The sequence below is a fragment of the Dipteris shenzhenensis genome, chromosome 31 (genome assembly GCF_047967505.1).
Source record: "Dipteris shenzhenensis isolate YYH24624 ecotype China chromosome 31, Dip_SZ_1.0, whole genome shotgun sequence".
NCBI classification, from domain to species: domain Eukaryota; kingdom Viridiplantae; phylum Streptophyta; class Polypodiopsida; order Gleicheniales; family Dipteridaceae; genus Dipteris; species Dipteris shenzhenensis.
In genome coordinates, this window is record NC_141626.1 from 29,252,558 (window position 1) to 29,264,763 (window position 12,206).

At 52.3% G+C, this 12,206-nt stretch overlaps 1 protein-coding gene across 2 annotated transcripts in view; it reads right to left on the reverse strand.

Moving 5' to 3' along the window:
• Positions 1-370: 370 nt before the first annotated feature.
• LOC147881309 (RNA-binding (RRM/RBD/RNP motifs) family protein) overlaps positions 371-12,206 on the reverse strand; it is a 33,216-nt gene continuing 21,380 nt past the window's right edge. For both annotated transcript variants that reach the window (XM_087369855.1, XM_087369856.1), the window contains exons 4-7: positions 1,121-1,210; positions 915-1,045; positions 560-718; positions 371-463 (exon numbers count right to left, since the gene is read on the reverse strand). In XM_087369855.1, the coding sequence (XP_087225981.1) occupies positions 440-463; positions 560-718; positions 915-1,045; positions 1,121-1,210 (404 nt within the window). In that variant the 3' untranslated portion in view covers positions 371-439. The remainder of the gene's footprint in view (positions 464-559; positions 719-914; positions 1,046-1,120; positions 1,211-12,206) is intronic.

Sequence of the window (12,206 nt, forward strand, 5' to 3'; positions counted from 1 at the left end):
TATTCTGTCTCAAGCCTGAACTACAGCTTCCATTGATGATAAGTCATGTCATCAGCATCAGAAGAAAATGAAACGATGAAGAGGAATGCCAACTTTAGTAATTATCCTTACATGCTTTGTTCTCTAGATGCAAATAGAAATAATAACCGATTCCAAATGCTACACTACACCAAGAGATCAAGTCCAGTCCCTACAAATAATACTCCTTGCCTCTGCGTTGAAGAAACAGCAACATGCAATTGCATTATCTTCAACTGAGGACAAGATAAACAGCTTCAATACAAGCCGCTTGTAAAGCCGTTCATGTAAGGATGGACTGCTTGGCTCCCCTCAAGACAAGTCACAACACTCTTCTGTACTGATGTTGGGTTAAATTGCAGCCCCGAAGTCCCCTTTGCAAGCTCGATGTGGCAAGCATGCCCCCAAAACTCGCTTTCAATCAAGTTTCGGTTTTTCCAAGGATCTGCAGATTCGCCAAAAAAAATGTTTTAGAATTTGCTGAGACTCCACACACACCTTAACAGACTTCCCTAAACTTGGTTTTCATGCAAGTATATACCGCTGCTAAAACGTCCCTGGAAAGTCTTGGAGCGCTTCCACTCTCACTGACAGGGACAGCCTTCTTTTGTGGAAAATGCCGCACAACTTTTTTTGATTTAGCAAATGTAGATTCATCATTATCCAAGTCAGAGGAGCGAGGTGCATCATCTTTTTGCCTCTGAAGAAAACAGAGACAAAAGAGGCTGGACTTAAAAACAGTCAAATTTACTCCTCATCTGTGTTACTTTAAAGATTTTAGGCATTGCTACTGTAAAGCCAGCTGGGCCTTGCAGGCCCTGCGCCCCTCTCAGCCATAACTGTAACGGTACATTCAAAACAAAAGAATTGAACACAAGATTTGCAAATCTGTGGACCTTCTTTTTGCGCTCCTCCATGGCACTTATAGCTTTTGATTGATCAACTTTGGCCAGGTAAAAATCACGCTCTCTTTTGGCAGCAGATATATCCACTGCTAGTTTCTGTTCTCGAACAGCATTTCTATATGCTGCCAATCATATTCAAAATATTAGCATTGGAATCCCCAAAAATAACTCATGTACCTAATGAGTTGTATGCCTACCAATTTCCTCAGTGAGATTATCCCATTTGAACTTTTTCAGGTACTTAATATTCCAGAGATCATAATAATAGGCTGATCGTCTCTTGCCTCCTGCATAAAGCATACAATAAAAGACAACCATAAGACAATATATTTTGACAAAATAGGCTGATCGTATCTTGCCTGCTGCATAAAACATGCAATAAAAGACAAACAAAAGACAACATATTTCGACAAAACCTCTTGTGCGCACACGGCAGGCACACAATAGGAATCTTCAAAATCAAGGTATTTTTTGCAAATCTTAGTCTTGGAAAGAGTGACACTTCACACATGTGATCTAGAATGCATCTGCGAGTGAAATATGACCAGGAACATGTGAAGTGAAATTTTTTATATACATTTGTACCACTAGAATGTATCCAATCGTACAAATTTAGAAATTTTTGTTGTTCTGAAGTCCAAAAATCTACACAGAAAAAGAGAAAACGAAAGAGAAGAAAAAAGAGGTAATAGAATTGTTTTGAAAAACTAAAGTAAGACATACTTAGCAAGCAAAGCAACACTTAAGTCGTCATCAGTGCCCAAGCATAAGCAGCTATACTGGGTTTCTAAAGACCTGTGGAGTCTCTTAGGCAAACCGAGTGCTTACTAAAATACGTCAAATTAACAAAAGAGAAAGAAAACAAGAAATAAAGAAGAAAGGAAGGAGGTGACTAAGCAAAAATAAACAAGCAAAACAAGAAACAAAAACGACCAAAAAACAGGAATAAAATCTCTCTCTCTCTCTCTCTCATGTAGGAATGAAAAAAAGAATTTACAGAATGAATGAATTATTTAAAACATTAAAAAATAAATGAACCCCTTACATGAATTTTTAGAGAAGATTTTACATTTCTCGGCATATTTTGGACTGACATTTCCATATTTTGGAGGCTGAAACAGGTATAATTGCAATTGTAGGATTCTAGGCCGAAACATCGACAACTATCATGCAATTTGTGCAAAAATGTGAAGAATTTTCAAAAGACATGCACCAAGATTTTCACTTCTGCGATGCCCCATAATGCACGCAGACTAGAAATGATACAGCAACAGCAAATGCAGAGTTTTTGAGCACTTAACTGCCGTCATAGTATCTGGACAGATTTGACAGACAAAGTGTCATTTCCATGCTTTGGAAAGCTCAACATTCGGCCTTCTGCTCTTGTGAATGACATGCAGCCAATCTCAGCACAAGATTGACCCCTTCGCATAGTGGAAAATTTAACACTTGATCCTTGATACCAATCGACTACAGAATTGGTCAAAATGATAACTACCAGTGTAAAAGCACTAAGTGAAAAGCTGTTTCTCGCGCTCGTATTAAGTTTGCTTATAAAAGGCTTTACCTTTAAAATTTGGTGTCTAGGTGAAATAAAAAATTGGGGATGCGCTAGCAGCTACTCTTAGGATAATTTCCAAGTGCTCCAGCTAACAGAGACAGTCATCTCAGTGACCCGAGTATAACAACTTGATTCTCTTTATAGAGATACAAAGCAACAGGTGGGTAGTCAATCCGCACACTAAGCACTCAACTAACTATGAGTATCAAGAGGGGCATGTGATAGCCTACGAAATTAGGAGGTTGCGAGATGCTGAAAAGCATTTGCACATTTATGAAAAAGAATTGTTAGCTGTTATTCATGCTATGACCATCTGGAAATATTGTCTTTTAAGGGCTGATTTTATTGTGTGTTACCAGAAACTTAAGGCAGAAAATTATGGAGTGTCATGCCCCGCCTTATGCAGGCTAGGGGAATTGCCTCCACTACAAAGGCTTTGGAGAGCTATTTCTTTTCGCCAGGTATGCGCAGAAAGTAAAATATGACATACCTGGTCTAATGATGCTTGCTTCTTCCAATACCGCAGGCACCTTGGGAGAGCATAGCAATGGATTCCATTTCGATCTCTCAAGGTTGAAACAAAGTGAATATGGCATACCTGGTCTAACGATGCCTCTTCAAGTACCGCGTGCACCTTGGGAGAGCATAGCTGTTACATCCCCACTAGGATGTAACCAGCTATGGGTTCGTAAACCCTAAACTGAGACTGACATGGTCTTGGACTAGACCTGGGGAGTCAATGTGGGATCTAGCTAAGGGTTAGGACTAGCCTAGGGCTAAGGCCTAACTAGCAGAAGAGGTCTAGAAGCGCTGGCCTAGCTTCAAGTATGGCTAAACTTGGGTGGAGTGTTCCCCAAGCTAGGGCTGAGCCAAATATAGCCTAGGTAGCCCTAAACTAGCTATAGATGGCTAAAGCCACATAAAGCATGATGCATAGCCTATAAGTATAGGCTAGGGGCTCAGATGACGATGCGATCCTCAGTGACCAGGACCTGCTACCCAGAGATCAGCAACTAGGGGAAAGAGCTTGTGGTATGGGACGCAAGTATGTACTCTAAGGCTGGCTGGTTCTCTCCAGGTGGTTTAGACCTCTAGCTCGGGGGTGGCTCAAATGAGCCTACGGCTAGGAGGTGAGCTGCTGACGCCAACCCTTCTGGGTTGAGCCTAAGGGCAAATGCCCAAACCTGAATGGGTTGCTTGTGGGCTTGGCATTGATAGGGCTCCTAATTATGGAGCTGACGTGGATACGCCACCAGGGTCCAAAGGCTCAAATGAGCCTACGGCTAGGAGGTGAGCTGATGATGCCAACCCTTCTGGGTTGAGTCTAAGGGCAGATGCCCAAACCCAAATGGGTTGCTTGTAGGCTTGGCATTGATAGGGCCCCTAATTATGGAGCTACGTGGATACACCACCAGGGTCCAAGGTTGAACAAACATGGTGAGGGTTGTTACAGTTGGTATCAAAGCTACTCCATATCTTCTGAGCTACTCCATATCAAGAAGAATCCTGAGGAAAGTCTCTAGGCCATGGTGCGCTAGAGATAGATAGGATCTTGGCGCCTTCGTCTTTCAAGTTTCCGCTAAGCTTTGGAAATCTTGTGCTTGGAGGACAAGAGATTAGGTGAATCTCTTTAAGCCTTTCCGATGCTTGTGCAAGGAAATCCTAAACTTGTGCATAGGGATGGGACTTCATGATGAGCACAAAGATTGGAGAAACTCCAAGAATACGCTTTGGATAAGCCATGCGAATCAAGGTGAATCAAGGGTCTAGATCGTTATCCATATGGGTCTACTTTGAGCTTGCACCTGATGATAAGGCTTTTTGATTTCCAGAGGGTTCAAGATTCGATCGCAAGTTGGGGAGCAAGGGCCTAATTTTGCCAGTCCTATTCCAAAAGCCTAGGATTGTGTTTGAAGCATTCTCTATTGTGAGAAATCGCTTTTAATATCCCCCCAGCAATTTTGGGACTGCTTTATTGGAAAAAGCAGATCTATTGAAGCTGGGAGACCGAAAAAAAATAAAACAAGGCAACAGGAATGACCTGCCAAATGAAGGCAACGTAGGATATCTCTTCCTGTGAGTCAATGTGTAACATGCAACGGTAATTTGATCGTGTAATTCACAGAAAGACATTTAAACCTTTAGCGAGGAATTAGCGTTGTACACCATAGAGAGAGAAAGGAGATGAGGGTAGAGAGGAGTAGAGTCAACAACCGATTGGGTCCTTGTACCCATTGAGGGCCCCCTCCCCCAATCAGGGGAGAATTTGCTTTATACTTGGAGAACTGAGAAATACAAAGAACCCTATTCGTGAGAACACGGAAAACGTGCTTCTGAAGAGCTCACTATGCACACGTATAGCAGACCCAAAGACCTGAGAGGCAGCGTCAACCAATACCGAGACCTTGATGATGTCCACACTAACGATGTAGGACGCTTTTGCAAGGCAAGGGAGAGGCTTGTGCTGTCCACCGGAATGCAGGCACACTGCGTGAGTGAGAGAGTGAAAGCTAGGAGTGATAGATCCTATAAGAGAGCTGAGCCGCCTCCATTCCGCTCTCCCCGCCCCCCGCTTTACCTCTCCGCCCCCGCCACCCCCCCCCCGCCCTCCCGCGCCCCCCCGTTTTTCCCCGCACCCCGATCCCTTCACCCCGCCCTCCGCTCCAACCCCCCCCGCCCCCTCACCCCGCCTCGCCCGCCTCACCCCCAGGCTCCACCTCCCGCTTCGTCCCCCTTTTTGGGGTGGCAGCCTGTTCATACTCCCCATCGGAAGCTTGCAGTTAGTCTTGGCGGTATGGCGGCCCCCTGCCCGGATCCGGAGGCCCAGTCGGACCCTCCCTCTCCAGATGCCTACCGCGTTATCCTGACAGAGCGACAGTCATCTCGTGTTCAGGAGGTTGCCATTGACTTTGCGCGTACCTCTGTTTACGGTAGAGTCATTGGTCACTCCCCCTCCAGGTTAGCCATCAGGGACTGGCTCCAGTCCACTCTCCTGCTAGAGGATGGCCATATTGAGGAGGTGGCCCTTATGGGAAGGGGCATCTTCTGGCTCAAACTCTCCACTGAGAAAGCTGCGAGCAACCTGATTGCCAGTTCCCCCACCTCGGTGGATGGGAAGATTATCATGATAGTCCCGTGGTACCGTGGATTCAGCGCAGCGGAGTTCGATGCTCGGTTCCGCATACCTCGACACCCAGTGACACTTGTTTTTCCAGGGCTTGCTGCAGAGTTGCGCCCGATTGTCAGGGACTTGGGCTCCCATTTTGGCTGGGTTATGCACGACACCTTTGCCGACGCGGTGACCACGGCAGGAGCCCCCCGAGTCCGAGTGGCGGTGGCGGATCCTGCGACTCTCCCTGCTGTGATCGAGATTGTGACAGGTGCCGGCAGTATCACCCAGAGCATGATAGTCACCGGACAGCCAGGTCAGTGCCTGCGGTGCCACGGCTTTGGGCACTTGACGGCTGCTTGTCCACGTTTCGCCAGCTCGTCTCGACCTCCCCCGCCCCCACCCCCACCCCCTGGACAGCCACGTCAGGAGGAGCCGAGACAGCAGGAGTCGGGTCCAGAGGTAGTGGGCGGTTGGACCGAGGTTAAAAGGAAAAGGGGAAAGAACAAGAAGACTTCGGATAAAGGCAAGGAGGCAGAGGTTACCCTTCCTGCAGCAGCACCCCAGAGACCTGTCAGGCAGCCGCCCCAGGGGTCTGGGAGAGCTTCTTCTTCGACGGCAGCCCGCCCTCCACAGCCTCAGTTCCCCCTCTCTCCCGTTCCCCCGCCCCTTTCCTCCCCGCCCCAGCCCCCTCCCCAGTCTCCCCCCCCCCCCCGGTCGCCCGACCCGCAGTTTCAGCCCCCGCCTCCTCTTCCTCAGTCTTCTCTTCCTCCCTCTCAGCCCCAGCTCCAGCTGCACCCCCATCCCCCCCCCCCTGGTCCCCCTCGCCTCTCCCTCAGAGTTAGCTGCACCACCGGCTTCCCAGCCGTGTGCAGCCCCCGCTCCACCTCCTCCACCTCCTCCGCCAGTCGCCTCCGTGGAGTCAGAGCTGCCTATCCCTCAGCCTCCTCCCCCTCCCCCCTCGCTGGCAGGACACCCGGAGTCTACACCACCAGTGGAGCAGGCTTCCCTTCCCGCTAGCCCCTCAGTGGTAGACTCAGTTGGGTCTCAGCTCCATGAGAGAGAGCTTTCGCGAGACTTCTACAGATCTGGCCCCTGGGACTACCTGGATGTGGCCGACCTTGGGACCTTCCCGGCTTGTCTCGACATCAGTATTTTCCTGCTCCGCAAAGGGGCGGATGGGAGGATTGGTGCCTTGGCTCCCAGGGATGGCCCTAGCTTCGCTTTCACGTTCCTCAGTGATGGCACCGAGACCTGGACAGACGACTCGGTTTGGGAGGCTCTCAGAGAGCAGACGCACGCCCAGGTGTGTTCCTGGATAGGCCCGTCCGGTGGGCAGCTCCTCGAGACTCAGTGGTCCGAGGGCGACGTGCGCTTGCGGTGGCGTTGCGCCGCCAAACGCTTCCGACTGATAGTGATCCTCCGACCTCCCCTGTCATGGCCTCTCCCCCAGGATGTCAGAGCTTGGTCCCAGCAGAAACTCCGAACCTTCTACGGGATGACCTCTTCAGAGATCTCGAGCTGGCTCGAGAAAGCATTTGCTCATGGCACCAAAGGCCTCTCGCCTTTGCTGAAGGTGTTGAAGAACGGGCAGGACGACCCCGTCTCCCCCTCCAAACCTTCTCATAAGCGGCAGCGCCTCCATTCCGATACGTCTGGTTCTTCTTCGACTTCAACCGCGAGCAGACAGTTGTTCGCAGCCCCCCTTCCCTCTCCATGAGCTTACACCTCATATCCTGGAATGTGAACGGGTTTCACTCCTCTGGCACCCGTGGTCCCAGGAAGCTCATTTTGCGGCAGGAACTTCAGCCTGCAGTGATTGGTCGTTTGGATGTACTTCTGCTCCAGGAGCACAAGCTTTCTGTGGCTCATTCCCGTAGCTGCGGGAAGATTCTCCCTGGACGGTCCTACACTTATTGGGAGCCCTCGATCGGCGCTCAGGGGAGGAGTGGGGGTGTCTGTACTTCCGTGTGCGAGCAGTTAGCCCGGGGAGTTTTTGGTCACGGCACGTTGATTCCTGGCCGAGCCCTTTGGGTAGGCCTGGACTTGGAGGGATCCAAAATAGGCATCCTCAACATTTATGCCCCCACAGACCTCCGTTGCAGAGCCACCTTCTGGAGGACACTTACAGGGATTCTTCCAGACATGGATTCCTGGATTGTTGGAGGAGACTTCAACAACCTGGAGACCCTGGAGGACCAGCAGGGCAGAGGCCCGGAGTTCACAGGTATGGCCCAGGCAGAGCAGTCAGCTTGGGACTCTTTCATCTTCGAGACGGGAGGGAGGGACAGTTGGAGAGACCCGTCCTTCCGGCGTTGGCACGGGAGCCTGGACTTCTCTTGGGGCTTCCGCAGGGAAGGAGGCAGACTCCTGGAGAGGCTTGATAGATTTTATGTCAGTGACTGGGCCATCAGCAGAGGCGGCCAGGCGGGTATAGTTCCAGGGACGACACTCTCCGATCATGCGCCTGTGCTCCTTTCCTTAGATTCGGCAGCCCAGACCCTCCCCTCCCGATCATGCAGGATTCCCGACTCCATCTTCTCGAGGGTGGACGTGCGCAGCAGCATATGCAGTCTTTGGGACAGAGATTGGGGGGAGGGCGTGGATCTGGTAGACTCAGTCGCACAGGCTCTGCAGGAGTCTAGCCAGATCTGCCAGCTCACAGCTTTACAGGTTCGTCAGGATTGGTGGGGCAGAGAGAGAGCTCTTCGGAGGGACCTCGCCTCCATTCAACGACTCCAGCAGGCTTCCCCGGGTTCGGAGGAGCTGCGGATCCAGGCCCTTCGAGCCAGAGCCCTCCTGGAGGAGACATTCCAGCGTCGTTCCGAGTTTTCCTTTCACGCCTCTCGCTCCTTTTGGGCCCGAAAGGGTGACCGGATGTGCAGGGAGTTCTTTAGGACGCATGGCCAGAGAGCTGCAGGTGATCAGCTTCGGAGTCTCAGGACAGCGGAGGGTCACATCGTTACGGATCCAGGGGAGGTCCTGGGGTTGGCCACGGACTTTTACAGGACCCTCTTCCAGCAGGAGCCGCTTGCCCCTCGTGCCAGTCGTGCCCGTGAGGAGGTGTGGAGGCACATTCCATCCCTGGTCCAGCCTAGCATGCAGGCGACGTTGTTGGCGCCTTTCACCTCGGATGAGATGTTGGAGGCCTTGATGGCTATTGATGGTCAGAAGTGCCCAGGTGAGGATGGGCTATCCCGAGCTTTCTTCACCTCCTTCTGGGACCAGATCCATCAGCCCCTCCTTGCAGCTCTGCAGGGGATTTTCAGCAGCGGTCGGATGCCAGAGAGCCTCTCCTCGGGACTGATTTGCCTCATCCCGAAGGGAGGAGATAGACAGGAGATTCGCCAGTGGCGTCCGATCACTCTCCTTACCTCTGCCTACAAAATCCTCGCCAAGATGATCAGTGCCAGAGTTCGGCCTCTACTTTCAGACCTCGTCCATGACACTCAGACAGGCTTTGTCCAGGATCGCAGTATCCTGGATAACGTCTTCACCTTTTCAGAGGCGGCGGAGTGGGCTCAGCACAGCGGATCACACCTTGCCATTCTACTTCTCGATTTCGAGAAGGCCTACGATCGCGTGGATTGGTCCTTTTTGGAGGGGACTCTGGAGCGGCTAGGTTTCCCGGCAGGTTGGATTCAGGGTATCTCAGCTTTGTACAGGACAGCGTCTAGCAGAGTCATCATTGGAGGCAGGTTGGGCGAGCGCTTTAGCTTGGAGAGATCAGTACGTCAGGGCTGCCCCCTGGCTCCTTACTTGTTTCTCTTCTTCGCCGAGGCCATGACTTACTACCTTCGGGCGAGGTCCACAGGGCTCAGGGGTATTCGCCTTCCACTCCGGGAGGACACGGAGCTCTTGGACTCGGAGTACGCAGATGATACAGCCCTTTATGTCCAGGACGACGAGCGGATGCTAGAGAGGGTGCGGATGGCCCTGGAGGTTTTCTGCTCGGCCGCTGGGGCGAAAATCAATTGGAACAAATCCGTTGGTTTTCTCACAGACCCTGGGGCGTGTTCTCAGTGGGGGCGATTTTTGGGCTTCAGATGGATTCCACGTGGACAGACAGCTAGATACCTTGGCTTCCAGGTTGGCCTAGACATCACACCAGCTCAGCAGTTTCTCCCGGTGCTAGATTCCATCCGACGGAAGCTGGCTTTCTGGAGCACTGCTAAGCTCTCTCTTGCAGGTCGTGCCTTGGTAGTCAACCAGGTCCTCCTAGCCACGGCTTGGTATGTGGCTTCCTGCTGGTGCTTCTCGAGATCCAGCGTGGCACAGCTCAGGAGGTTGGTTCGGAACTTCCTTTGGTCTGGGGAGGATGGTCATAGAGATATCAGAGCCAGGGTTGCGTGGCAGACAGTCATTCTTCCGCAGGCTGAGGGTGGCCTGGGGGTCATTGATCCAGAGCTTCAGAGTCAGGCCTTGTTAGGCAAGCTTGTCATTCGCGGTTTGACCCCAGGGGGGCAGACGTGGAAGATGCTACTTCAGCAGGGAGTCGGCTCTTGTGTCCCGCGCCGAGGTGGAGATTGGCTACCGTCCTTCAGGTGGATCTTCACCTCCGCCCCGCTCACTCAGCCCCGTTCCCCTCTAGTTCGTAGCCTCCTCATGGTCTGGAGGCGGCTCCGTCTCAGTCTCATTCAGTCCCCTCCCAGCTGTCAGGAGGAGATCGATCGCCAGCCGCTTATCTGGAACAGTCAGGTCAGAGATGCCGAGGGCCTTCAGTTGGGGGAGAGATCACATATCAGGTGGGACGGTTGGATGAGGGGCCCAGCCCGATCCCTGCGTGTTTGGAGGGATACGTACAGACATCTAGAGCTGACAGATCTTGCAGACGCAGCTGGAGGTGCACGTGGAGCCCAGGCGAGACGCATGGAGATCGACGGAGCGATCCCAGCGGCTTGGTTGGCCCCACCTGAGCCCCAGATCATCATGCCTGGTGACACCCGATGGCTGGGACAGTTCACCCCCCGTGGCATTCCACTGGTGATCGCAGGACGTTTGGATGACTCTTCTATTTCCTTCTTCGCGGTTTCTGGGGAGGGACGACTCAGGACAGAGGGTGCGCTCATCGACCCCCTACTCCCGTGGCAGAGGGTTCGGGTCGTAGGCCTCTTGGGGAAGGTCTGGCATACCGACCCTAGCATCGAGCAGGACCAGGTGCAGCTCTGGCGTCTTTGGCTTTGGGAGGGGCGGGCCTTGGCAGAGCTTGATTGGGATCCAGGAGAGTGGTGGTGGCCAGAGATTGTGATAGGTCAGGGGCCGACCTCTTTCTTCGCCTACAGTACGACTTTGGGCAGGCGAGTTCTCGGGAGGATGCAGAGCCGCCCCCCCACCCAGCGACCCAGCTGGTACGCACAGGGTCTTTCCAGGTTCTTTTTACAGGCATTCTGGAAGGCCTTGTGGGAGAGTTGGCGGCCACGGAAGATCTCATACTTCCTGTGGCTTCTTGCCCACAAAGGTCTTCCAGTGGGGAGCTGGCTGAGGCAGATAGGCCAGGACGGATGTTGCCAGATTTGCCATGCGGATGAGGAGACACCAAAGCACTGCCTGTGGAGCTGCACTCGCGCCCAGGAAGTGTGGAGGTGGACTTTTGGGATTCTTACTCGCGCAGCACCAGAGCTAGGATTGATCACTTGGGGCGCGTTCTGTTGGTGCAGCACCGCACCTGGTCTTCATCACTTTTTTGAGGCATGTCAGCAGGACCCCACTTTCCTTGTCACACAGGGCACGTGGGGACCGCTCGAGGGTATCCCACAGCACCTAGCAGAGGCTGACACAGGAGTCCGGGAGAGGCAGCCAGTTTGGGAGATTATTAGCAGCATTACAGGGTGGCACATCTGGACCTCGCGCTGCGCGCAGATCCTCGGTGGCACCTCCTTATCGACTGCCCAGATCATGGCGGAGATTTGGAGTGAGATTATCCATACCCTCAGAGGCCAGTGGGACCAGATTCAGGGAGACTCCCGGGCCGGTCAGGAGAAGCGGAGACGCTTCCTCCGGACTTGGGACACACAGGGCCTCTTCTTCGAGCAGACTACGCAGGGCCTTCGGTGGCACTACTCACCACCCCGATGGCTGTTCGTTCATACTCGTTTTCTCCCTCCGTGAGAGGATGGTTTTCTATTTTGCTACCTTTTAGGGCTGTGTCCGATTTGTGACCGCAGCCGTCAGCTATAAGCTGACCCCTTGTATCTTGTTCTCAAAGTAATATAATTAGCACTGTTTTTTCGGAAAAAAAAATATAAGAGAGCTGAGAGATGACTGAAATATAGAGCTGAGAGTGAGCTGTTTAAAGCTGTAAAAGATAACTGAAAAGAGCTGCTGAAACAGGCCCCAAACCTTACTCCCTTCGCTATCCCGACTCCCCGTCTGATGCGCTGCGTGAACACCTTCCCAGAGGGCTGAACTGATGCCAAAGGCTGAGGCTGGTCAGAGGGCCACTGGGGGTGTGTGTCGGGCTGTTCAGAGGGGGCTGAGAAGGAGCTGTAGGGGGCTGAAGGAGAGGGGGAACTGAATGAGGAAAGAGGGCCTGGAGGCCCCCTATTTATAGGTCTTTTGGGGCTGGTTGGCTGGTCCCTTGGCCCCATAAAGGCAGCCCTAGGCCCCATAAATG